The 27,112-nt window shown below is 59.8% G+C and overlaps 1 protein-coding gene across 5 annotated transcripts; it reads right to left on the reverse strand.

Moving 5' to 3' along the window:
• Window positions 1–356: 356 nt before the first annotated feature.
• Window positions 357–26,674, reverse strand: BCL9L (BCL9 like). 5 transcript variants are annotated; one of them, XM_010953446.3, is made up of 10 exons: window positions 25,957–26,673; window positions 19,637–19,692; window positions 11,057–11,158; window positions 9,415–9,800; window positions 8,631–8,750; window positions 5,699–5,909; window positions 5,481–5,565; window positions 3,096–5,382; window positions 2,442–2,726; window positions 357–2,011 (listed from the first exon to the last, which is right to left on the reverse strand). In XM_010953446.3, exons 3-10 carry the CDS (start codon window positions 11,080–11,082, stop codon window positions 918–920), a joined length of 4,494 nt encoding a protein of 1,497 aa, XP_010951748.2. In that variant the 5' UTR covers window positions 11,083–11,158; window positions 19,637–19,692; window positions 25,957–26,673; the 3' UTR covers window positions 357–917. The 5 variants fall into 5 exon arrangements, with proteins under 5 accessions (XP_010951748.2, XP_045371545.2, XP_045371546.2 ...); XM_045515589.2 differs by lacking the exon at window positions 19,637–19,692 and having other exon boundaries at window positions 25,957–26,674; XM_045515590.2 differs by lacking the exon at window positions 11,057–11,158.
• Between the last annotated feature and the right edge of the window lie 438 nt (window positions 26,675–27,112).

Consider the following 27,112-nt stretch of genomic DNA (forward strand, 5'->3'; position numbering starts at 1 on the left):
AATCCTGAATCCAGAATCACTCAGCAGCAGACAGGCTGCCGCCCTGGGGGTCTCAGCCCTGCTGGGGCTCACCAGGCGGAAGCCTAGGTGGTCTGACCTCAGTTGAGCTGCGGGGTGGTTATGCCATTTCACCGCTGGGGGAGGGAACCAGGATGGTATCCTTTATGGACCCAGAGACACTGAGAGAGTGGGTGGGTGTGTCAGACTGCATGTCCCTGGGTCCAGGGGAATGGAAGGGGCAGTCATTTGAAGAAGGGGGGAGGGTTTCTTTTATCCTTTTTTTGTGTGACTTCTATCAAAACACAGAAATACAGCACACGCACAACCCGGCACAAAAGCGCAGCGCTCTATTTACAGCTACGGCTGGCGCCCGCCCACCTAGCCAGCCGCCTGCAGGTCGGGGTGGGAGAGGGGTCAGCCACATGAGCAGGGAGAGAAACTGAGGCAGGATACAGCAGGAAAGACTGAGATGGGGTGGGGAGCAGAGAAACCAAGAGGAAGAAAGTGATGGTCAGGAGGAGACAGTGGCAGGAAGGAAGGAGAGGGACAGAGGGGGACCCCTCCTCTCCTGCTCCCCACCAAGGATACAGGACTCCAAAAGCAAAGCTGAAGAGGGTGGGCACAGAGAAAAGAGGGAAAAATCGAGGCTCTGTAGGGCTTCGGAGTCGTGGGGGAGGGGCAATCCTGGTGGCCAAAACGGAACCAACCCCCATCCCAAATCCCCTACCCAACTCTGCCACTTCCCAAGCTGCCAGCACATCCGGTTTCCACAAATGCCACTCCCCATACAAGCCCCCTCCCACCCCCTCCACCCCACCCCTTGACCCAGGCCATCCCAACACTGGAGGGGAAGTAACTTTTTTTAAGGTTATCATGTTTGCAATATCGCCCCAGCTCCAGCCCCCCAACGGAGACTGCTAGAAGGGCAGGTTGGCCATGCCGCCCGGCGCCGGGAGGTAGCCCATCTGGCTGTCCAGAGACACACTGCGCTGCCGCAGAGGGTGGGACACCATGAGGTTCTGCTGGGGTGGGGGGCCCATGAGGGAGCCCTGGGGGGACAGCATGTGTGGGGGCTGGCTGTAGACCTCACCCCCCACGCCCCGCTGCTTCATCAGCATGAAATTCTGCTGGGTCATGAGGCCTTGTGGAGGGGACATGACCCCCTGGTGCAGGCCATGGGGCACCATGCCCTGCTGTGGGGGCACACCTGTCCTGCCCAGCAAGGACATTTGTCCGGGGTGGCACATGGACATGTTGAGCCCCCGCTGGATGCCCTGCTGGCCCGGGAGGTTGGGGGGCCGTGAGGGAGTCTGCTCCGCCATCATGTTCTGCAGGTTCATGAGATGCAGGTTGGGGGGCTGGGCCTTGGGGGGCTGGTTCTCGCTCTTGGGGAAGTACTGGAGGGTGCTGCTCGGCTTCTCCGAGGGGATGATCCTCGATAAGTCGAACTCGGGGATCCCCGTCGGGGTGGGCCGGATCACCTCGCTCAGCTCGGGGTCGTTCAGCACTGATGCCACCCCAGGGAGCACGCCCGGAGGGTACGCGTCGCCCATGCGCCCAGCCATGCTTTTGCCCATCAGGTGCTGCTGGGGGGGCATGGGGCCTGGCGGCTGGCTGGGCAGGTCCTCTGGGGGCAGGGGCATGCCTGAAGGGTAGTGCTGCTGCAGGCCAGGGCCCCCGCCCCCGCCCCCACTAGGGGCCATGGCACCGTGGGGCTGCTGCAGCCGAGGAGGGAAGGGCATCATCTGGGAGGAGCTGGGCACAGGGCCACAGGGGGCATTCAGGGATTCTGGGCCCCCTGGAGCCATCATCATCGAGTTTTGAGGGGGCCCTCCTGTCCCCTGTGCATTGGGGTGCAGTGGAATGTTGGAGCCCAGAGGGGTGGGGGAGGGCAACATGGTAGGCGGGGGCTCATGGGACAGGGGCTGCTGGCCTGGTAGGTTCATGCCCATAGGGCTCTGGGCAGCAGCTGAGTTCAGGTGCATCTGGTTGGGCTGGTTATTGCTGATCCCTGTGGGGAAAGAGAAATGGGGGTCAGGAAGAATGTGCACCCAGCTGGGGGAGGGTGCTGAACTCAGTCTTTCCCCACTCCCCAGCCAGGCTGGCGCCAGGGGTGAGAGCTTTCACCACTGGCCCACCCTAGTTGCGAGGGAGGGGACTCGAGGTGTTTAGGTTAGAAGCCAAGAGACCCAGGCTCTAGCCCAGTTGGCCATGGACACGTCGTTAGATGTTGGAAAGCCCACTCCAATCTCCGGGCTCGGTCTCACTGAGACAGTGACTGGGAACTGTGTACCGGGACATCATATCCCTACACCCAGAGCCCTTTGGAAGCACAGAGAAGCCAGCATGACCACAGGGATGACTGCTGGCCATGGCCACTCTTCCCACTCCCAGTGCCCGCATCAGCTCTTCTCCCTGTGGCCCCCTTCCTGTCCTCGCACCTGGCCCAGAGCCCTGCGGTGGTGGTGGTGGCGGGGGTAGCAGGGGCCGGTCGGGCAGCAGCTCGTCGTCTGAGGTGGCGATGGTCTTGATGGCATTGTGGTAGAGCGGGGTGGAGCTGGGCATGGCGTACTTGGACATCTGGGACATCATCAGTGACAGGGGGTTCTGGGAAGGCGTGGGGTCTGGGGAGGAAGTGAATGGCAGGCTGGGATTCATGAGGCCGCTGGGAGGGTTGGCGGGAGGCGCTGAGGAGCTGCTCCGGGGGCCGCTAGGCGGGAGAGCACCTACAGAAGCAGGGAGACAGAAAGAGCAGGGGGTGACTGGGAAGGGGAAGATGAACTTGGCTGCTCACCTTGGGGGTTTAGGAAAAGGTCGGTTCTGAAATCTACCTGACTCCTCCAGGCACAGATGTCCCACTCAACAAAGGCCCCCCAGGGTCACTACAGCCCACCCGTCTTCAACTAATTCCTGTAGCCTCAGGGCCCCAGGCAGTGGGGAGATGCCAAGTACGACTGCCCCTCAAGCAGAGACATCCACTGCTGCGTCCAGCACGGATGCCTGAACTCACTCCCCTGGCCCAGCCTGAACGCACCCACCTGGGAGGCTCCCAGGGCCAGAGTCCAGGGCTCGCTTGCCCGGCTCAGTTGACTCACCCTGTTCCATGTTGCTCAGGGTGGTGGAAGAGTTCATGTTGAGAGGCGGCTGCTTGTTCTGGGGGACACCAGGGCTGGGCATGGCTGTCTTGGGCGATGCGACCCAGCCTGGAGAAGGCACCGCCATGGAGGGAGACTTGAGCCTGCTGGGCGAGCCGGTGGGCGAACGGACACTGAGGGAGGAGCTGAGGACCTGGGGCGACTTGAGAGGTCCCGGCGGGTTGGCCGAAGGCAAGGGCACCATCTGTGAGGGAGTCTGGGGTGACTTGAGGTTGGCTGAGGGCGAGGTGACCAGGGGTGAGTGTACCTGGCTAAGGGTGGGTGACTTCAGGTGCCCCATGCCCGGCGAGCCCATCTGATTAATACTGATGGTGAGGTCTGAAGGCCGTCTGCCCAGACCCCGGTTTGGGGCTGAATGCACAGACCCAGGAGGATTGGACGCAGGGGGCAGGGGCATGTGGCTGAGCCGGGTGGTACCCACATTGCCCATGGGCATTGAGCTCTGGTCAGGGCTGAACATGTCTTGAGTATTGCCCATGTCCTGGGGGATGGCTTGATAGGGTCCCTGGCCCCCAGAGAATCCCTGCTGGCCCTGGTTGGGAAACTGCGAGGGCATCAGCATCTTCTGCGGGCCGCCCATCATGCCACTGCTGTTCTGGGCCCGCACCCGGGCCACCTCCTCAGGACTGAGGCCCTGCGGCCCCATCATGTCCCCAGGGCCCCGCATCTTCTGTGACATCAGCATCTGCTGCTGTGGGGTCATCTGCACATTCAGGTTCATGTTCATGTTCATGTTCACATTCATGTTCATGTTGAGGTTGCCCGGCCCCATGGGTGGGTCCACCTCCCTCAGCCCAGACTGCCCCATGGGGGGACTCAGGAGGCCCCGACCTCCACCAAACTCCATGCCCATGGGAGTGCCTGCCAGGCCCTCGCCGCTGGCCATCTGCCCGGGGAACATGGCCGGATCCATCTGCCGGTGTGCCTGCATCATCCGCTCCATCTCCATGCCCTGCCCCATGCTGCTGCCGGCCATGCCCAGGGGGCGCTGCATGCCCATCGACCGCTTCTCCAGCAGCTGGTGCCGCAGCAGCTCCTCGCGAACCCGAGGGGTCATAAATCGCTCAGCTTCACCCTGCCCACCTGGGTAGGGCACTGCGTTCTGGGCAAAATTGCCAGGCCCCCCCATTGGGGGCAAGTCTTCGGTCCAGCCCATACCTGGCCTCACAGGCCTCTGCATGGCACTCATGGGCACCTCCATGGGCATACCCTGCATGCCCCCAAACCCAGGCATCCGTTGCATCTGGTTGCCTGGGAAACGGGGGCCAGGGAAGGGAGGTCCGCCCCGGAGCTGCATGGGATCTTGGACATCCATGGGCCCCCGCAGCTGAGCGCCCATCCCGGGGGGCCACTGATCCCCGGGCTTGCTGTGGTAGGGCGGCGGTGGGCCCCGCACCATCATGCCCCCCATGCCCATCATGTCCTGCAGTGGGCGGCCCCCATGCAGCCCAATCTGCTCCTCCTTCCGCCGCTTCTCCTCGTAGTACTCTTCCTGCAGCTTGCGCCAGGCCACCTGCTCAGGCGTCAGGCTGTCCTGGCCCAGCCTCGGCATCATCATGTTCATCTGCTGCCCCATGTCCCCACCCGGGGGGTGCCCAGGCACTTCGTGCTCCAGCGGTGGGCCCCCGAGGCTCTGTGTCTGCGAAATCATGGATTGCAAGGGCTCCTCGTACTTCTTCAGCCCGCTGGGCGGGGCCGTGGGTGGCTGCTGGGGGGCAGGAGGGGCTTGTGCTGGTGGTCCCCCCTCGCCTGCTCCTCCCGGAGGCCCCTTGAGGAAGGGCTCCGTCTCCCCACTGCGGAGCAGCAGCCGCTCAATGTCTCGAAGCGTCTGGAGGGACCGCTCCCGATGCTCCAGCTGCTCCTTGGACAGGCCCTCAGAGCCCACCAGGCTCCGCTGCCCGTTTCCGGTGGGGGCCTCCCCCAGCAGGGCAGGGCCCGGGGCACTGCTGGGGTCTCCTCCAGGAGGCAGTGGGTTGCTGGCGGTGGAAGCTGTAGGGGTGTTAGGGTGGGTACCCCCAGTCCCACCGCCCGTGCTGGCAGCTCCCACCGAGTTGGGTGTCAGGTCCTGACCGGTGTCTTCAGGCGGCCCCTCAGAAGGCAGGGCAGGGGGGGCGCTGCCCGGGGCTGGGGGTGGCGGCGGCGGCAGTGGAGGAGGCTGGGACTGCGGGGTGCCTGCTGATGGCGTGCTCAGGGGTAGCGGTTCTGGGGTGGGGGGCACTTTGGGGGCCTGCAAGAGAGCAAAGGCAGAGCATGAGACAGGTAAGGGGATGCACCAGCAATCTGCTGTTCACAGGGCATCTCGCCTGGGCCAGGCACCGCACTTACCTGGTCCAGCTTGGCCCGGGGCACGTTCTGCTGGTGGTAGGCGAGGATGGAGTCCGCCCGGCCCTGCAGCACTGCCTCTGCAGCCCTGCACAGGAGGGTCGGGCACAAACAGCTCAGAGAGGCGGGCAGGAGGGAGCCCCCAGCCTCACCCAGCCCAATCCCAGCCAACCCTGGCCCTCTGCAGGCACTCATTCAGGACCCCAGACCGAGGCACTTACGTGTTGGCCAGGTGGGTGGTGAAGACATACACAAACTGCGACGGAGGCTTTCCAGGGACACCCCCACCTCCGCCCCCAGGGGCGTCGGGCCGAAGGCCTGGTGGGGGCCCATGCGGGGGCCCAGGTGCGCTGCTCTCATTGAGGGGCAGTTGGGCGGCTTGGCCAGGACCCAGCTGTGGGGCCGCCATGGCTGGGTCTGCTACATTACAATCTGCCAGAGAGAAGAGAATAAAACAGGCCCAGATTTAGAGGAGACCTGGTGGGGACCCTCCACCACCCCATCCCAGAGATGCCCAGAAGCAGTGGGGCTCACTGCTCTACAGCTCATGCCCACAGGGTCACTTGGGGTCACAATCTGGAACTTTCACTAGTCTGGTTTCCACACTTACTTGCCTTAGACCAGTCTTTGACAAGGATGGAAACTGCATGGACCATATAGAGAGGAGGGAGAGGGAAAATGTGACCGTTATGTACAGGCTCCCATGTGCCTGGCATTCTGACAGATGCTTATGGATGTGATTCCCATCTAATCATCACATCCCTAGGAGGAAGGCGTCGTACACTCCACTTGACAGAGGAGGAAACAGTCCTGGAAGGATGATGTTACTCATCCAAGTTGGCACAGCCAGGCAGTGCAGAGCCAGGGTCTGCATCAGAAAGGGGCTGCAGAGCCCTGTGCTCAGCCCTTCTCTGACCCCTCGCCATGGTCTGTGCGTGTGTGAGCACACTGGCCAGGTGAGGGGAGAAGGCAAAGAGCTTGAAAGACCGGTGATTCAAACAATGAATGGGTTCTTTCTAAACCTACTACTAACTGCTTTGCAATCTTATGAACAAGACACTTCCTCCCTCAAAGCCTCAGTTCCTTCATCTGTGAAATGGAAATGCTAACTTCTGCCCTGCAGGGAAGGGTGGGCAGGTTGAAGAAATCTATTTTTACGGCAAGTTCAGAATGATGTCACAAACTGAAAAATTGTTTGGGAAACAGTTACAAAAGCCTGACACACTGGGTTCACTCCTGGGGTAGACTGGCCGCCCTCAGCATCAAGGGAAGTTTTATTCCAGGGTCACAAACTTGACTTTTAAGTCCTAGCCTAGAAAAGACCTACGACTGGTCATTAATGGGTCTAGGTGAATGAGTGGACCCTTTGCCAGGAGTCAAGTGCTGGCCTGCAGACCGTAAGTGATGGCACCCTCAGTTCATATGACGCGAACTGCCCAAAGTTATCTCCCTTGAGCCAGACAGCAGCCATGTCCCCACAAGCCCAGAGTCAGGCCTGGATACAACTTCTCTGACACTCTTACCTCTTAACAGCCCTGTCTCTCCAATTTCACATAGAATAACTGAACCAAAAGTTGGGGGGGTGGTACTTGAGAGCTGACCTCAATGTGTGAGGGCTACCCCAAGAAAGAGGAAGGTGCGTATTCAGTACATAGACCTAGGACTCCTGCATACAAGTTATGGGGAGAGAGGCAGGCTTTACTTCATTAAGGAACTTTCTAGTACAATATTAACAATAATAAAAGCTAACACTGTTTTAAGTGTGTTATATGAATCAACTCATTGATTCCTCACACCAACCCCAAGGGGGAAATGTTATTTTTATAGATGAGGAAACTGAGGCTCTTTCCCAAATTTATGCAAATAGTAAGTGGAAGACCAGGCCATAAACCCAGGGGATCTGATTGCAATTAACCTCTACATTATCCTGCCCCACCATTAAGAACTCTTTGAGAATCTAATGGCAGTATAACTAAGATGGTAACAGTGATCGCCTTGGTATTAGTTACAGGATGTTAGCAATTTCTTCTTTGTATTTCCCCATGTCTTCATGTTTCTACAATGGTCTAATGTTTTAAAAGTGAATTGGAGAGGGTCTGTTCTGGGAAGCAGTGACTGCCCTCATCTGTGACTGAAGGGTTGGGCCAGGGGCTTGTAGACCACCAGTCAGTCCCCTGGGCTGGTGGGGGTGCTGATGGCTGGGACCAGATGACCTTTAAAGTCCCAGTCAGCTGCAGAGGCTTCAGTATTTGATCCCACACATCACCTCCATGGGTACCGTCTGCTCCTTCCACAAACATCGGCTGAGTCTGTTTCCTCCTCTGCATCATCATAACACCCACCTTACAGGGCTGTTGTAAGGATTCAATAAAACAGAGTAGCAAAGTACCCAGCATATGTTTTTTCTTCCTCCTTTCTACTGTCTAGCCTTCGAGAAGTTCACAATTTAACATTCTCTCACTAGTTTCTTATATATTAAATTGTTTCTCCCCACACACAGATGTAAACTTGGAGGGAAAGCATTAGATAAATGTGCATGGGTTTCCCAAGGGCAAGAGTATGTCTGGTTCTCCCCCGTCATTTGTGCAAGGCCCAAATACATGCTGATTAATACAAGAATGAAAGGAGGGGGCATCCACCTATGCCCACTCCTCATCCCGCCGATGCAGTCTGGGTACTCACCAGGAGTCAATCAGAGGTTAGGGAAGGGCGCCAGAGACACAGCCAATGTCTGCTCACACCCAGGCTTAGCAGGACTGTGCAGCAGAGCCAACTGTCCAGCTCCCAGTGATGCTGGACCCTCACTGCCCTCCCTGTATTGACCAGTAGGTGGCAGCATAGGCCAGGAATTCATAGGAGGCGGTGTAGATGGTGTACCCAGGAGAGGCCACCTGAGGTTCACCCTACCCCACCTTGGTCCCTAGGGAGAGGGGGCCACTGGGCACCTAGAAGGCAGGGGCTGAGCTGTCACAGTGCAGGGGGGTACTGAGTCAGAGAAGTGAGATGGGAGAGGAGTTAGCCTGGGCTCCTGACCCTTTGCTCCTTCTTCCCAGGCTCCTCTAAAGCCCTAGGTGAAGAGAGGGAGCCTGCCTCAGGGCAGTATCCCCCAGGGGCACCATGGGCCACAGCATCCTAGCAACAACGGGCACTCACTGTGGGTGGCCCCAATGGGCTTGTCGTCCTCGTCGCTGTCCGGTCCTGAGCACCATTCGTCCCCACTGTATGGCTGCTTCCGCTCCAGTACACAGCGCCGCTTACTCCGGGGTGCCACCTCTGCCCGGGCAGGCAGGGGTCAGAGTGAGTACCCAGAGGCCTTGTCCACCCACATCCAGGGTCCTTCCCAGGCCCATTCTCCCAGATGTCCCACCCCAGAGGGCACTGCCCAGGCCACAGTGGGCACTTTGCCAGCACTTGGCCCCCACCACAACACCATTTGTTTCTGATTTCTCTCTACAGCCCTGCTGCCTGTCTCCCCTCCCCCACCAAGCACCAAGCACAGCATAATCCCCAACCACAACTGGTTCTAATTAGGGCTGGGGGGGAGGGGGAAGCTGCTGCTACTCTTCCAGGCCCCAGTGCTTGTTCCACGGCTCCCACCAGCCAGGATACCAGGAGGTTCCTGGGAGGTGTATGGGTCTGCATCTCGCCCCAGAGCACCTCCCCCCACCATGGGAAAGCAATAGAGAAATGAGACTGACAGGAAGCCCCATCACTCTGTGTGGCCCCTCCGTGGGTAGCACCTAAGGATGAGATATGGCCACCCAATCCTGAGAATAACCAGACTGGTGGGTATGACGGGGTAAGAGAAAGGTGCCCCTGCATAAATGCTGGAGAGGAGTGGGGGATGAGGATTAGACGGAGAGCAGAAAGATGGTCTCTCAGAAAGATGGCCTCACTGTGGAAGATGCTGGGGTCAGAGGATCAGGAAATGGGGTACCTTTGGCCTCTGATTCCAGGGACGGGGTCCCAGCCTCTCGCTGCTCTCCAGAGTCCACAGACACACTCCGCTCCCTCTTCACTTTGCCCTTGAGCGAGCTGAAAGGGGGGACCCCTGTCTGGGGGTTCTTCAGACTTGAGTTGCTAGGTGAGATCTGGTTGGCCTTGGCCCCATGGTTCCCCGCCCCCACGCCCTTCGAGCCCAGGTTGCAGGTGGGTCCTTGGTTCACATTCTGGTGCTGGGATTGGGCCCCGCCATTCCCTGTCTTGCCATGATTGGTCAACTTATTTTCTGGGTGCATTGGCTTGGCTGGGGCAGGGGGGCAGTGGCCGCGGGGAGATAGCGGCGGGCTCCCTGGAGCTTCTCTCCTCCTGGGGTGGGGTAACCTGGGAGAAGGTGGAAGAGACATGAAAAGTTAATCTTGGTAGGGGTGTAGCATGCCTGGATTTTAACTGCCCCATCCTGCCTCACCTAATGGTATGGGAGGAAGGGGATGAGTGGCATCTTAAGACCACCAGCTATTCCCTACCTCCCACCATGGCTCCTCAGACAAGGGCTGATGCCCTTCACCACCTTGGGGAGTGAAGATGGGGCAACTGCCTCTACCCTCCAGACCCCACAATTCAAATGAAAACAAGGGCTTTGCGTTGGCAGAATATACCCGCTTGCCCAGCCCGAGCATCCATCAGACTGCAAGCCTCCACGGCAACCCCCCTCCACTAGCACCTGACCAACACTTAAGCATCCTCTCTTCAAGGGCTTGCCTGTCTTCAGACTCCTTTCAAGGTCCCAAACCTCAACTCCCATGTGTCCCAATATCAGCAAGGAAGGGGCACAGGACCTGAGTGTCACTGCTCATGCCCCAGCCCCATTTCCTTGGGGAAGTGGGGAGAAGTACACCAGAGAGTGGTACCCACTGGTCCAGACAGCTCCCCAGAGCAGGAGGGGAATGCCTGAAGAGGGTCCGCCGGCAGGCCTGGCGGGCAGGCAGGAGAAGGAGAAAAGGGGGAGGGGGCTGGTGTGTGGAGCACACTGAAGCCAAGGATTCCTGCAGCCCAGGCTGCGGGCCCTTTAAGCTCCAGCCCGTTCCCCCCACCGCCTCCCCCTCCCCGGAGACCTATTAATAGCCGCTGGAAAGATCACATCACGGGAGAGGATATTTATCCCCCCTCATTCCACACCAGCTCAGATTTATTTCAGCTCTGCTTGTCCTGCTGCTGCCGCCTGGCCCGGCCTGCCGGCTTCTCCTGGGGAAGGGGAGGGAAGCAGGCACCACCCCTCCCTCCAGCTCCCACCCCCAGCTCGACTGAGGCCAGAGGGCGCCATCGGACCCTACAGTGGGGTGGGTGGGGGTCTGCTCAAACCATTTTTAAAGGAAAGGGCTGGAAGGGACTAGAACAGCAGGCTTAGCTAGTTGCCATTCCTCTCTGTCCCCAGGGCCCAGGCCCTAGAGCTGTGGGCTCCTGCCTCAGGGCAGGCCTTCCCATCCTGACCCCTCCTTTAGCGCACCAGCGGCCTGGAAGCCAGGTGCCCAGGGATGGGGGTCGCTCTCCAAGCCTGCACAGTTCGGCCCCGTCACCACTGGGCCCTTCCCTTCCCCTCACTCCACACACACATCCCGCCCTCCACGACACCCACACACCTTGTCTTGTTAGCCAGGATCCTCATGGCTCCCACACACAGTGGGGCTACGGCCCCTGTGCGTGCCCAGGGCCCAGCCAGGTACTCGGTACTGGAGCAGGGACTGCAGCAACAAGCCCCAAAGAGAAAACTTGTGACTTGGGGAGGGGGTGTGAGGAGGGGAGGGGAGACGGGAGGACTCAACAGCCCTGGGATTAGGGAACTGGAGAGGGTAGGGTGGGAATGGCAAATTTCGACTACTAGTCGGGGTCTCGATCCTAGCGGCCGGTCCTATCCCCATCCCTCCCGCACCTTACCCTCAGGGAGCTTGCAGTCTCTAGCAAGCCACCCCCCCCACCACCGCCCCAAGGCCACAGGGGCAGAATTCACTAGAAGGATGGGCTGCAAAGGTGCCCGCGTGGGGCGGCCGTGAGGCCTGTCAGGCCCCCGGGGGGACTCCAGCTCCCAGACACACCCCTCACCAGCGGGGGGCGGGGGACCCCTGGCGCCCCGGCCCCGGTGCTGCGCCCTGCCCCCGGGCGCCCCGGCGGGGAGGGGGTCGGGGGTGGGGGCGATGCCCCGCCCCCAGCTCGAGGCCTAGCCCGTGCCCATCCCAGCAGGCCCGGGCGGGCAGCGGGAGGCCTGGCGGGGCCCCGGGGCTGCAGCTGGGCTCTTCTGGAGACCAGTAACGCTGGCTCAGATTCCTCCCCGACCGCAAGAATGCAGGAGCCTCCCCTCCCCCCGCCCCTGCACCCCACCCCGCCCCCTTCGGCAGAGCCTGAGCGGAGAGGCAGAGCGAGCGAGCGAGAGAGCCAACGAGCCAGCGAGCGGGAGACGGGCAGGGCTGCAGCGTGCCTCTCCCGGCCCCGCACGCGCCGCACGGACGGACCCAAGGCCAAGTGCGGCGAGGGGCCGGGCGCACGCTGCGGCGGGGCCGAGGTTCGGCCCAGCGCTGGGCGCCGCCAGGCAGGGGCTCTGGGACCCAACAGCACCCGAACTCTGACTCACACATACTCGCAGCTCACACGTGGACGGGGAGACAAAGACACGCACGGAGCCCAGGAAACTAGAGGCGCGCACACGCTGGCTCGCGGACGTGTGCAGAAGGGCGAGGGAGGCGCTGGCCGAAGCAGGAGCACGAAAACAGCCTGGGGCACGTTTCCAGAGGCGGCCAGAGGGCAGAGAGTGAGCGCGCCGACTCATTGAACAGATGAAAAGACTGAGGCCTGGCCGCAAGGGAGCCATAGAAAGTTGAGCCCGGTAGTCACAGAGAAACACACACAGGGCCGTAGGTACACCAAAACAGACTTACACAAACACACAAGACTCGCCCAACCGCCCCCCGTCCTGCCTCCCCGCCCCCTTGACCCATAGGGGGTGGGGGAGGGGGAGGAGTCCTGGGCCTGGAGCTCTGTCCGGGTGACAGGCCCAGCCAGACTCCGGTGCACATTCCCTACTGGAGGCTGGGCTGGGATCTGGGCGTGACTGGGGCAGGGAGGTGGACCCACCAGTGACCCTGTGGGAGCCTAACCCTAACTTAACCCCAGGGTACATTGGCCTTCCTTGCTCCAGCTCTGTCTCCGGGAAGGGAGGCTCCTCAGAGGAAGGTTCCAAAGTCCAGGGCCTGGCTGGGAAGCAGCCTGCTGCCAGCCCCCATTGCCTGCCTCACCAGGAGGAGACCTGAGGCGGGGAGAGCTAGAGGCAGCACCTGAATTAGGGGCATGCCTATGGCAGACATGGGTCTCAGGCTTCCACCTTCACCACCTTACTGACCCTCAAAACTACCTCCCACCTGCAGCGGCAGTGTTACTATCCCCATTTGACAATGAGGAAACTGAGATCTGAGAGAAGGAAGTGACATGCCCCTGGGTCACGTGACAATTACGTGGCAGCACCAAGACCCCATCCCCCTGGTGTTTCCCCTACACTGCAGTGTCATCCCCTTGGAGTCAGGACTGCTCACCTGAGTCCGCACCAGGCAGGTGGGCTTCCCCGCTGCCAGCTACTGGACCCAGCCCTCTGAGGAGGGGCAGGTCAAGGGCCACCCACGTTCCTTTTCTCCTGTTTCCTGTTTACAGCTTTACGGTTTACCTCTCATAATTTGGGAAGGGCTGTTAGAAAATTTGTCCTTTCCTAACTCCCTACTCAGGCCAAGGCCCCTCCCCAGAAGAATCTTGGAGTCCCCATCCCCTCTAGGACTCCACCCCCTCGCTCCCACCCCCCACCCCTCCTCCTGCTGGAGGAGCTGAGTCAAGCACAGGTGAGTCAGGACTTTCCCATCTCACACTTCCCCCAACTTTGCCCCTGAGGAGTCTGCCCCAGCTCCCAGAGACCCCCTCCTCCTCCACCCAGAAGAGACTTGGAAGGCCCTGGGGATGGGAGGCAGGGAGGCCGATTTCTGGTGGGTGCAGTTTTTAAGCAAACAGACTGAAGGGGGCTTCCCAGCACCAGGCCAGAAGCCCTTGAGATGGGGGAAGGGAAAGGGATGGAGCTTTGGGAACACACTACTGTGGGGGTAGGGTGGGGAGTGGTGACATGTGCTCACAAACAGGGAGCAGGTGCCAGTCACCTGAGTGAAAGGCCAGGAGCAGACCCACGAGAACGGAGCCCAGGGGCCTGCTGAGACAAAGCCTGCCTGAGATCTTCTGCTCTCCTGGTGCAACTTGGGGGAGGGGTGGGGCAGTGACCTAAAGGTTACAGTGGACCTGACCTCAGCTGGGGGAGGAAGATCAGGAAAGCTTCAATAGATGCCCAGGGCCTCCAGGTGGGACATGCCAGCTCCCTGCTCAACACAGAACTGCCACAGGTACAACACACACACCAGTGGCAACCTGCCTATTTCCAGCTGCCCCCACCTTGAGAACCTCTGCTGGGTTTGCCAGTCTCTTGCCTAGCTCAAAACCCGCCCCAAAGAGGCCTTAAGAACAGAGTTGGATGGACCGTGCTTCTACATGCAGTGGGCAGACACCTCCAGAGGAAATGCTAGGAGCCTCTGTGGTGGTTGAAAGGACAGGAACCTGCTGGAAGTATCAGGGGTGGGATCCTTGGCCACTGACTCAGGGAGAGGCAGCCCCCAAGATAACAAGGTCCTAAGGCCCCTTTCTCCTGGGTGTCAGGACTCCTTGGTCCCTAGAAGCTCTCCTCTACCACCCAGGTCACTTCCTCTTCCTGAGGTGGTGACTCAGCCGGGTGGGGAGGTCAAGGATTCAGAGCGTAGCAGGAAATCTGCTCAAGAACCAAGGTATCGCTCTGGGACCCTCTGTATGGGGACTTCCAGGCTTGGGGGGCCTTCCCCTCACCCAGGTCCCTAGCAGCTCTCTCCACTTCCCCCCACCTCCTGCCAAAGGAGACCATGCAAATTAACCATTTTTGTCTGGGAGTTTCCAGTCCACCCCACCTGCAGCCCCAGGGTAATGTCAGGTAACCCCAACCCCGCTGGGACATGGAAACTCCTGGCCCCAGACCTTCCAGTCTGGGGTCTTAGCGTGCTTCCAGGGTAGAGGGGAGGATTGTGCTCTTCTGGACACCACAGGCATAAGTGGCATTGTCTGGACAAACCAGAGGTCCCTTCACTTGGCTCTTGTAGCCAGTGCCCATGTGGCCAGGCCCCAGGAAGCAGTTGTGCCCTGGCAGTGGGGTGCCCCCAAAGGCTACTGCCCAATCCCTGGCTGCTCCCTCCCACATGGGGAGGGGGAGGAGGTGGGGGGGCACAAGGAAACAAGACAGGGCAGGAAGCCCAGGCAGGCGGCGGGCACTCTGGGCCAGGCACAAACAGCCAACACAGGAAACCACAGCCCACCCCCGCCCACCCCACCCGCCCAAAGCTCTGGGAGAAAGGAGTGCCAAAAGCCTGGTGCCCCAGCAGGGGCAAAGGCCAGGGGTTAGCCCGGGGCAAGGGAGGTGCAAGAAGCTCTCCAGCCCTCTCTCTGCCCCAGACCCTACCTGGGGAGGGGGAGAGGAAGCCAGGCTGGCAGGGATGGTGCTGCCTCTTTAAATCCACCGAAATCCTGAGCTAGGCCCAACTCAGCTCTGGTTTCACAGGAAGGAAAGGAGCTCAGGAGCCAGTAGGGCAGGCGGTGGTGGCTGGAATTAGCCCCACCGGCCCAAATATATCTGGTCTCCGCCTGCCACCCTACTGGCACTTCCTGCCCCCTGGCACCTGCACCACCATGGGGGTGGGAGAGGGTCTAGGGGTGACTCCCTACTGGGCAGGAGACCCCAGTCTCTCGGAGATGCCCCACTGTTGCTGGGTACACGTGGTGGGAGGCGATGATGGCCCAAGCCCGGATTCCCAGAGGCAGGAATGGGCAGGGTAGCTCCCTGTGGGCCCTCACCTGCCTTCTGTCCTCCAAGGGGTTAATCTGGCCCTTTTTTGGGGGGGGATTAGGGGTGGCCTAGGAACCTCCTCCAAACTGCCTGGCGGCCAGGAACAATGGGGCCATTGTGGCGGGAGTGGAGTGCGGGCAGACTGCTGGCACGGGCTGCACACCACGGGGCGGGACCTCACCCAACGCCCCGCCTGCCCGCTGAGCCACTCTCTCCCCCAGGTACTGCCAGCGTCAGAGACATCCTTCCCAGCCCCCTCACCTCGCTGGCCTGGCCCAAACTCTTGGCACCAGCAGCACCTGGAGGGCCCTCAAGCTCTGCCCACGTTGACATCCAGACTGCCATGACCCTACAGGAAGCAGGGGCATGTGGGCCAGGACAGGGTGGGGGTAGGGGCTGACGAGACAGGATGTGTGCCTGTGATCCTCCTGCAGGGAAGACAGGAAGGCCAAATGGGGTTTCTGGTGTCAGTCCTGGCACCCTCAGGCAAGAAGGGCTTAGGGGATTGGGAGAGCAGTGACAGGCAGGGTCCCCTGCCCCCAGTCCTCCGTTCCCACACTCATTCCATAAACCTGCTCCCTGAGGAGGCCCAGTCCCGGCAGCCTCGCCCTCTGGGACCCTGGCAGGCAGTGTGAGTGATGCAGGGGAATGAGAACTGGGTTTGCAGTCAGGCAGACAGGGTACCAATCACATCCCACCCCTTCTGAGCAACGCGACCTGGTCCATCCCTTCAGCACGCTGAGCCTCAGTTTCCTCATCCACAAAATGAAGATATATTTATAGAGTGAGATCCTGATAGTGAAACTGTCCTCCAGCTATGACATGTTCAGCCCTCAACAAACCACCTCTGGCTGTGGTGTCACCTTCCTTACCACCTGCATGGCACCCAAATACTTGGGCGTTTGGTAAAGATAGGCACTGTCCAGATATTTGCCCTTGTGTATCCAAGGGAACAGGGACCGTAGGCATCATCTCAGTGATACCGAGTACAAAGACTTGGCTCTTCCTCTGTCTTCACAGAGGCCAGCTCCCTCGGCTCGCACTCCCCTGGGCATCACTGGGGTTATGACATACACTCAAACGCAGAGCATGAACCCAGAGAGCAGTTATCCACCCTCTTAGCCTCCGGGCTGTCTCAAAACCCCAAGAGACAAGCAAAGGGGATCTTCCTTTCAACAGTGGCCTGAATCCCCTCCACCAGCCACCTCTCCCCGCCCCAGCCCTTGGCAGTCTTCCTGCAGGGTCTGGGCTGGGAGAAAGCTGGAGTCTACTTTCTGTCATGAACTTCTTTCAAGAGTGGAGGGTCTGAGAAAGAAGAGCAACAGGGACGTGCTGTTTTGGAAGCAGAGGTCAGGGAGAAGACCTGTCCTCTTCTCAACCAGAGAGGGCTGTCCCTCTCAGGGTGGCTCCACAGCCCCCAAAGGGTTAACAAGGCCCTAAAAATAACCTGCTCCCAGCAGGACCCACTGATTGGAACCCTCCAGCCATCTGTTCCCATTTTCTCCTGCTCACATTGGAACATCTGAAACCAGCCCCAGAGCCCCAGCCCAGTCCCAAAAATAGCCCCAGCCTGCCCAAGGAACAGGCCCCAGGGGCTGGGCACAGGCAGCATGGCTAGCCCAGCAGTGAGACATGGCCCAGGCCAACACTGAGCCCTCACTCCCAGGCCCATGGAAGGGAGGTGTCCTCTCTGGTCCCAGAAAGAGATGATGAGTAGAGCCAGGGGCCCCAGCCCACCCTTCTTGGTACCAGGCCAGAGAAGGTACCTGTTAGCCAGTCCCAGGTCTCAGACCCAGGAGCTCTGGTCTCCCAGGCACTTTGGCCACATCTAAATCAACTTTCTCCTAAGATTTGGATACTCACTCCCAGAAGATCCAAACCACTTGTCTGCAGAGCTTCCCTCCCCTGGGCATCCCACCCCTGCTGCCCACTCCTGGGCTCCCCACCCAGAATTTCCCAAGCCTTGGCCCCTCCATCATCTCACTCCCAGCCCAGGGTCTTTAGGAGCCTTGCTCACCCGAAGTTACTCAACATTCTCCCCTGGCCTGCCCCAGGGCACACAGGGTGGAAACAAAGCTTTTCCCAGCCCTGCTCACACTCACCCATGCAGCAGAGGAGAGGATTCTGGGGATGTCCTCTGGATGCAGTGGATGCTGATATGACCCCACCCCTCCTCTGGACTTCAGGATGTCTCCTTCCTGCCCATCTGTGTGCAGCAGGTGCCAGGCGTGCCCATCTGGGCTTCTATACATATCACAGGCCTGGGCCCTGCCCTGCCACACTCAGGGAAAATGCCCAGGCAGGGTCCACGGAATCCAGGGAACCCCAGGCCCCAAGGCAGACTTAACAGCTGTTATCCATGTCACAGCTCCACATTGCCACTTTTCTCCCCAAGGAAGGTCCCTGACCCCTTGGCCAGGAAAGAAAGGAGGCGGCCATTTATGCCATTTAAGGACAGAGTGTCTTAGTGATTGTTCATACTGGTGCAGGAACAGAGCAGCAGGGGATGGAATAGTGGGAGGGGTGCTGAAGCTGATCTGAGCTAATAGTCTCAGGGAGGGAGGGCTCAGCCCTGAGAAGTGCTGGGAGATGGGGAGGGAGACAGGCCCTCAGTCCTTAGACCCCTCTCCAGGTCCACAGCTATTTGACAAACTTTCAATCAAGATGTCAGCCAGGCCCAACAGTGGGGAAAATGAGGCAGCAAGAAGATAAGTCTGGAAAGGATATCTCTTCCTCACCTCCCACACTCCTCCACCCACTTCAACTCTTCCCCTGCTAAAGCCCCTGGGAGTGGCATGAGTTCCTGTGAAGAGCTATGACTAATAATAATGGGAGAATCTCTAATATTTATTGAGCATTTGCTCTGTAACATAACGCTGTCCTGAAAGCTCCACATGCATCATCTAATTTAACCCTCAGAACAACTGTACAAGAATGTACTCTTATTATGCCCACTTTACAGATAAGAAAACTGAGGCACAGGGAAGTTAAGCAACATGCCTAAGGCACACAGTCCAGTAGTAGTAGAATCAGAATCTGAACCCAGACACTCCAGCAACTGGGCTCTTAACCATTTCATAATACAAGTTCACCCTGGTATCAGCCCTCTGTAACGAAAGAATGGATGCCTCACTCCCTCATCCCACGCGTTCCCTCCAAGCCCGATGAGCACTAGGTCCTAGCTAGAGGCCACAGTTCCTGCCCAGTGAAGAGATCAAAGAGAGGCCATCACTCCCCACCCCCTTGACACAGGTGCAAGGCCCACGGGTGCTCTGAGAGCAAAGTTATTGGGCAGCCCCAGCCCCACCCACCCCCCATCCGTTACATCTTCACCCACCTGGTCCCTAAGAGTCTGGAGAGGGAGCAAGGCAAGTTACCATGACAACAGTACAGGCCCCTGCTGAGAGAGGCCCAGAGGCCTGAGCGGAGTCTGTGGCCCCTTCCACTCTGCAGGTGGGGGTCAAAGGTCAAGTGGGACTCCCCAGTGAGTGTGGAGTCCCTGCCCCCTACCTGCTCAGCCACACCTGTCACTGTCCCCACTTTTTTCATTGCCTGAGTTGGAAGTAGGACCACTTCCTCCCCATCCCGGAGGGTTAGTGGCCTCCAGCAGGGAGGGTGGAGGGATTGGAAGCTCCTCCCTCCTGAGGACAGTCTAGGAGAAGTGCCTCCTCCCAGTCCTCCACTTTCTCCAGCTTTCCCTAGTCAGACCAGGAGCCTAGAGGCGTGTTTGTTGTGAATTCAGGGAGTTGTTGCTAAGTAAGGAAGGAGGGGAGGGAGGGAAGGAGGGATGGGGGTGGCAGTAGGGAGAAAGCATGCGTATGTGTGCGTGTATATGTGTGTGTGTGTCTAGGGGCGAGGGCAGAAACCACATTACCGTGGCTGGTAGCCACCCTGGCTTTGACTCAGCCAGCTGAGACCAAAGCCAGCGGGCGAGGGGGAGCAAGCAGTGGGGATGACCAGGAAGGAAACCGTACCTTGCCCTCCAGGGGTGACTGGACTGGGGCTCCCCAGCTCCCAGCCCGGCTGGGACTTTCACTGGAGCTTTACCAGGCGCTTTAACCCTTCCTGCCCTGGCCCCGCCCCCTTCCCCTACCGGGTTCCAGGTTGTAGGCTGTCAGCGCCCCCTCCTCTGGGGGGAGGAGAATGAAAGGAGAAGTGGGGGCAGAGAGCCAGGAGGAGGGCGCCCAAGACAAAAAGCCAAGCAGGAGGCTTCTGCAGAGGCAGACAGAGCTGAGCGAGGCGGCTGTGAGGACACACAAGCACACAAACCTCTCACCTCAGGATAATGCGGGTCGGGCTCAGGCTGGAGGGTGTGATCTGGGATGGGGCTCCCTGTGGAGAGAGGGTCACAGCTAGAAGCCCCAGGCCAGCAATCTGTGCCCCTGTTCCTCCCATAACCCCAGCCCCACCCCCAACACGCACACCACTAAACATGGACACACAGACAGGGCCTGCAGCTCCAGGAAGTCCCTGAGCTACTTGGACACCAACCCCCCTCCACGACTTCTGTGGATTGGCTGGAAGCCAGGCCTGACCCAGCTCCCCCACCACACTGCTCCCCCTCCCTCCCCTGGAAGCAGGAAAGAAGGCACTGGAGATGCCTTAGAGCTCCCTCAGAGCTCGGCCCCACAGGGAGAGAGGGGGGCAGATGACTCCCACGGCCCCCGCCTGAGGACCTGGGTGGAGGGATGGACAGGGAGGCCTGAGGACCCCAGCTTCCAGCACCAGCCACCCTGGGGTTACCCTATGTCAGGAAGAAGAATGGGGTGGGTCCTATGTCCCTGTGTGGTCTCCTTGGTGACACCCCTTGTCCCCTGGAGTCTGGGGACCAGGCCTGGCTGGGAGGGCCTGGGGTGAGAGAATCAGGCTTAGCAGTTTAGTAAGAGGGGGCTGGGTGAAGCTCCCACAGGCAGGCGGGAGGGAGGCTGGTGGCTGGGCTCAGTTTGTACTGGGGGTCAAAGGGGAGTTCTTTTCCGAAGAATTCTGGGAGAGACGCCAACTAGAGCAAGCTGCTAACCACCCCTCCCTCTCTCTCTCACTGCGCTAGTGGGGGGGGGGATGTCCCTGCCAACCAGACTTAACCCTCTCTAGCCTGTGCTGCTCCCAGGCCCCGGATGGGGGAGTTGAGGAGGGGACCTCCAGCCAAGCTCAATTTTCAGTTCTAGGTGGCAAGCACAGGGCACCTGCCAGCACATGGTACCACATGGCCCCATCTGGTACTGCCCTGCCCTACCGCCACCTGGGTGACTTTTCTGGGCTCATCTCCTGAAGGTGTCTGCAGTGACGTGTGTGTGCGTGTCTCAGAGACAGAGATTGAGAAACAAACTGAAAATTCCTTGCCAAGGTCCTCCCCCTGCTGGGTCACTGAGCACTGTACCAACCTGTGCCTCTACCCCTCCCTTCCTCCCACTGCATCCTGGGACCAGAGGCCACTGGGGGTGGGTAGTGGGTAAAGCGACACCTGCCCACCTCCTGCTGCTGTCTCCATAGGCCCTTGGCTCTGACAAGCAGCCCCTGCCCCAGCCCTCTTCTTCTTCGCTGATTTGCTACAAATGCTTCTAGAGGAAAGTATTCAATTATAGCCTGAGATCCCAGGATGAGAAATTGAGTCATAGCGAGGTATCAGGGGTTCCAGTGCCCGCATCCCATGCAAATATAAGTCTACTAATACCACTCCTGCTTTGGAAAAAAAAAAAAACAACTCCCTCACGACCCCCTCCGCACCAGCAACCTCTCCTCCTGTAGAAGGCTGTCTCACTGCAGAAGGAAGGAATAAGATTAGACATCAAGAAGCAAGAAGGACTTCCCAGGATCAAGGCTACGGTGGCAGATGGCCCCAAGCCAAACACTTCATATTTCTGGGGCAGCACATCACACCCCCACCCCTGAATTCCAGGCCCCTCTGTCTGCTCAAATTCGCTCAGGCTGCGAATTTGAGTGTCTTGTCTTGTCTCGCTGTCTGCCCCTAGCTAGAGAAGTCAACTTTCCTGAACTTTAAATTAGCCACCAAGCTCCCAGGTCTAATGTGGCTGGTTGTTTCTTGCCTCCAATGAAGCAAATGATCCCAAGGGTAGAGGGTGAAGTCCCCTTCCCCAGCCCTTTCTTTAGAGCACTGGGCCTCCCTGTGACAGCCCCTAGGACAAGAAAAGGGTGGACTGGTAGTGTTGGGACCCTTCCAGGTGCTAGGTGTCCCTGAGGGGCAGAGGAAGAGAGCCCAGCCCTGGGGGCAGTTTATCCCCAGTGTTCCCCACTGTACCACTTTCTCTCCAAGGACCACAGACCTATCAGAAGTCTTGGCCCCACTCCAGAAAACCTCCCTATCAGAGGACGGAGGACTCCATGTCCCAGGGAGCTCCGAGGAGACCTTCGCCTACACACCCCAGAAGCGGTTCTGAGGGAGGAGGAGAGAGGTAGGAACAGAAAGGGAGTGCAAAAGTGTGTGCAGACACACATGCAGCAAAGGGACACAACCCTGAGCACACACACTCCTCAAATGCTCCCAGACACATGCACCTGAGAGAAACAGACACATTCCCAAAGACAAACATCCAGGATACCTCTTTAAAACAACCCAAACTCCCCCAAAATGGCTCCTTAAGACCCATAGAGGCTCCTATCCTGATAGAGAAGGCCCAGGAGAACCAGGAAACACAAAAGACATCCGCCAGTCAAACAGAACTGCCCACAGACAGAAGACAGACCCCCAACACACACATGGAGCAGTGTGCACATGGCCATGTGCTAGCACGCAAACTCACACACACACCCGGGCAATGTACAGCGTGAAGTCAGATTAGAGGACTAAACTCTGGGCTAGTGGGGAGGAGGGGAGTCACAGGGGGGTGGAGAAGTACGCAGGGATTTCAAAACAATCCTAGTTTCGAAATGCTGGAAATGCTGGATTCAGGGCCATTCCCAGTTGAGGCTGGGGGTGGAGAGTGAGGGGGAAGGGGAAGACAGGCCAGCATGGGGCCACAAGCCCATTGGAGGAGGGGCTTGGACAGAAGGCAGTCCCTGGGGAAGGGGGACTAGGCCAGACACCAAGGTTAGGAGGGGCAGGTGGCCCAGGGCCAAGCAGGGAGGGCCTGGGGTGGAAAGGAGGCAGAAGAGAGGCCTCTGAGTTAGCCACTGACTGGAGAAGTAGGGAGAGGAGGGAGGCCGCCCTTCCCCTCAGGACCAAGAGGAAGGGGGAAACTGCCTGGGCCCTTTCCCCTACCCACGGGCAGCAGCGAAGGTGGCCACTTTCTCCCCTGGAGTGGCAGGCTGGCTCCCCTTCCCCACCAGCTAGCAGAGCCCCAAGGCGGGCCTAGAGCTCAGGAGTCAGAGAGTGTGGGAGGACAGCGAGGGCTTGCAGGGGTCAGGGACCTTCCACGGGACCTAGGAGCACCCCCCCCCCCAGCAGCCCGCAGTCAGGGCAGAGTGTGGGACATCTCCCTGGGAACCCAGGGCTTCCCACCTCTCCATGAGGGTAGTGGTGCCCGCAAGGAGGCTCAGGCAATACAGCATACCCCCACACCCAGGAGGTCACCCCTCTCCTCCCAGGGCAGCAGAGTGTCCTTACTGCCCCTCCCCCCACCTCCAGGGAAAGTCGGCAGCTCTCTCCCAGGGAGGGGAGGTCAGGCCAGGCTGGGGGTGGGGCTCTGGAGGCCTGGACCTGGCACCCAGCAGAGGAAATTCCAGGCTATAACTCCAGGCTGCCTTCAGGGCGGCCCATCCAAGGGACAGGCAGCCTTCAGTGCTGTGGCTTCCTTCACCTAGCCCCTCAGCTCCTAGCCGCTGGCTACCTGGTCCTCGAACTGGCTCCAGCTCCAGCTCAGGTAGTCAGAGGGTGGGGCCTGAGGAAACGGAGCCTCCACCAGCCCCATCCTGGCCCTTTGGCCAGTCAGAGCCTCTAGATCCCTGGGGGCAGCCCCCACAGTGTGGCTCTGGGTGGGCAGCTGGCGGAGCTGGCAGGCAGGGGCACAGATGCCAAGCTAGAGCAGCTAGGTGCTCAACAGGTTGAGCCAGTCCCCGGAACAGCCAGCCCCACCCCAGGGAGAGCAGGCCTGGCAGAGGCTCCCTGCCTGCGGCACCCAGCCTGTACCCGCTTGGCTCCCACGGCTGCCCACTTTCCCACGGTGCCATCCCCTCTGCCCCCTCCCCCCAAGGTCAGCACTCGAGCAGTACCCAGGACTCCTGGCACAAGGAAAGGATGCCGTTTCCCCATCACCTCTGGGGTGCCCAGGCTCTTGGAGTGCCTCATGACCAGCAACCAAGGAGCCCCAAGAAGAGAAAACATGGCATCAGGCCAACCAGAACCCCAGAGTGCCCCCTCCCTCCTTGCAGACCTCTTCCAGTCCTGGGCAGACTGGACACTCAGACACCCTGGCTCCCTGCAACTGGCCCCCTGGGGCGCTGGGACAGAACTTCAGCCTGTGGCACCAGAGGCAGTATGGGGTGCCCCCAGCTCCTGTCTTGGACTCCCTGGAGGAGGGGCTGCTGAGCTGGGTGACTGCTGGCTCCCTCCACTCCCACCAGAGCTGCTGCTGCCTGCAGCCCTGGTCCTTCCCTTCCATCCCACTCCTGGGCTCCTTGGAGCTCCATCCCAGCCCCTCCCCCTGCAGGCAGGCAGCCCCCGTTGCAGGCATCTCCTTTAATCTAAAGCAGGTGCCAGGCATTCCAACCTTTGCTGAGTCGACATTGCCACCCACTAGGCCTCTGCCCAGAAGGCTACTGCCCTGCCTGTTGATGGAACTTGAGTCCCCAGCCCGTGCTCCTGCCTAACTCAGGTACCTAGAAATTGGACGGAGGCAGGATCTATCTAAACAGAGTCATGGGAATCCAACACAGACTCAATAAGCAAGTTTACTAGGTCCCACCTAACTACTGTTGTGATCAGTTGTGGACCACCAATCCTACTCCAAGACTCTGTAATCTCTTCCCACCTGGACCCTCAACCTCAGTAATTAGAAACTCACTCTGAGCCTCCATATGGACCTCCAGAAACCATCTCCAGCATGGGCCCCTGCTACCCCAAGTGCAAGAGTTACCCTGAATCCAAGATTATAGGTATTCTCCCCATCATGAGCACACTTTCCAACATTAACTCCCACCCCACCCCAATCAGGAGCAACACAGGTAAGCAGAGAACCTCCAGAAGACTGGCCTTCCAGGCTTGGTTCTCCAAGGCCAAGGAGCCTGATCAGCTGGGGGAGGCAGCACCTTCATCCTGACTCCAGACTCCCCCTGCCCCTTCCCTTCCTCTCCCATTCTCACCCTGTCCTGAGGCTTCTATCAGCAGGCGCCTCAGAGCTCATACCAGCAAGACAGGGCCTGAACATGCTCTTCCCCTGGGGCCATGAAATCATGGTCCTGACCCAGAGAAGGCAGCCAAGCCGGTGCTGGGGGCAGCTGACAAGCCAGGTAGTCCCAGCCAAGAAGTGGCCGCTCCTTGGAGAGGCTGAGGAGGGGAGAGAACAAGAGGAGTGGAAGCCCACCCCGGCTGCAGGTCTCATTCGGAGAGCTGCCCAGAGGCATCAGTAGGGTTACAGCAGATAGTGTGAAGACAGCTTTCCTAGATAAAACAGGAAACCAGGGGCAAAGATCAAGTGGGCCTCCAAGCCCCTTTCCCAGGGCTCACTCACACACCCAGCTCACCTCTCCCAGAGCAACACTTTTCCTCCCTGCAACAGAGGCCCCCCAGACACAGACACAGACACACACCCCAAGCAGCAGACAGAAGGAGGGAGGAGGGGGTGTCAGAAAAACCCGGAAGGAAGGAAGCTGGACAGACAGACAGAAGCTGATCCTGGCTTCACTGCTCCAGAGAGACACCCTCCAGACTCCCAGACTGTGAGGGACACTCTTCTTCTTAGCTCCCAAGAGGGAGAAGGGGAAAGTAGAACTCAGTCTCCCCTAAAACCAAATTCCAGCAGCCCTGGGATACCCCAGCCAAGCAAGAAAGCCCTAAGCCTCCCTTGTCTTTCCCCCATTCCTCCCCTTCGCTCTTCCAGACCAAGGCAGAGGCTGCCTCCCCTTAGCAGTGCAGGGACACCTCCAAGGACCTGTGTGACTGCCCCCCCCCCCAGCCAAGCCCACACCACTAAGAATCCTTGGCAGGGGAGACTCCTCCAGTCACAACCCCTGCTGCTCCTTGGCAGTGCCTGGGGGCAGAGGGTGACCCTCAGCAATCCCCAATCCCAAGGCACCTCCTTCTGGAGAATCCTATCAGCTAGGAGAGGAGTACTGGGGTGCTGAGACCCAAGGGGCTGGTAAATCTGGGAGGGGGACTACATCTCCCAGAAGCCCCCAGGGCAGGGTTGCTGCTCCAGCTGGCCCAAGGCCGGCCTTGTTCTCTGCGCTAGGGGGGCAGGGTCCCCAGGCTGCCCCTAAGCCCTCCCCACTGTGCTCTGGGGCTGCCAACCTGACTGGGGGACCAAGAGTAGCCTCCACTAGCCCTGGGGGCATTCCCCACCCATTAAACAGCCCAGGGGTGCGTTCCAGACGGCAAGAGACTATCATACTGCGTTCCCCCTCCCCAATTCGAATTGGATCTTCCTCCTCGCGCCTCTGCTGGCCTGGCATGACTTTCACCCTCGGCCCCAGCCCACCCCTCACCTCGCGCTGGTCGGGGGTCCTCACGCCAGGCAGGAGCTGGACGCCATGACCAGGTCAGGGTCGGCGGGTGGATTGGGGTCCTCCTGCTCGCCAGTTGGAGGTGCGGAGAGGGGCGGGCAGGCGGTGATCTTTTGATCCTGGACGCCTTGATCTCAATACCAGCCCGGCCCGGGGAGTATCCGGGGGTCGCTGGGCGCCTGGGTTCCTGCCTCCCAACCGCGGAGCATGGTCGTGGGCGCCGGGCAGCCGCGGGAGAGAGCGCACACCCACCCGGCCCGGGGCTCGGGGCTGGGGTCTCGGCCCCGAACCTCACGGCTCCGGCTCCTGCTCCTCCTCCCTTCCTTCCTTCCTTCCTTCCTTCGCCTCCTCCTTTCACTTTCCCCGAGGCCCGCGGGGACGGCGGGCGCGGGGCGGGGAGGGGGCTGTCTGGGCGCTTATTGTTGGTGGGTTGCCGAGGGTCCGAATCGCAGCCCCCGGGCGGCGCGGCGCCGGGGGACCCAGGCTTGCGGGCGTCCGGCCGGCTGGCTCCGGGCAGCGGCGGTGGTGCAGCGGCCCCGAGTCCGGGGCATGTCCGGCCACTGGCTCCGCCGCTCGCCGCCGCCTCCCCGGGCTCCTCTGCGCTGCCGGAGCCTCGCTCGCCCCTCCACTCGGCTCCGCTCCCCAGCCTGAATAAGCATCGGGGCTCTCTGGCTGCCTCCTTCTGCCTTCATACCAGAGCCCGGAGAGGCCCCTGTCAAAATAAGAGCTCCCCCATCTCGCTCGCCTCCTCGCCCAACCCGGCTCCCCCAGCCTCCCAGTGGTCTGACTCGGTAAGGCGCCCGGCCGGCTAGCGGGAGGCAGGTTGGCCCGGGGGCGGGGAGGGGGCTTCTATCTCTCTCGCCTCCCCATTCCCGAGGACTGGAGAGGAGACGTGCCAACAGCATCTCATGCTAGGGAGAGGTCTGACAAACCTACCCTCCTATCTATACTGATTGGAAGGAGTGGGAGTTGCCTAAACTCCCCCAGCCCCCAACACACACACACACACACACACACACCCCATTCTATTTCCTAGCAGACCATGAGGTCCTTGAGGACATAGACTAAATTTTTTTTCATCTCAGTCCTCAGCAGTACAAAGTGGATGCTAAGAAAATGTGGAAGTGAAACCTTTGCC

This window comes from Camelus bactrianus, chromosome 33 (genome assembly GCF_048773025.1).
Source record: "Camelus bactrianus isolate YW-2024 breed Bactrian camel chromosome 33, ASM4877302v1, whole genome shotgun sequence".
Taxonomy (NCBI): Eukaryota; Metazoa; Chordata; class Mammalia; order Artiodactyla; family Camelidae; genus Camelus; species Camelus bactrianus.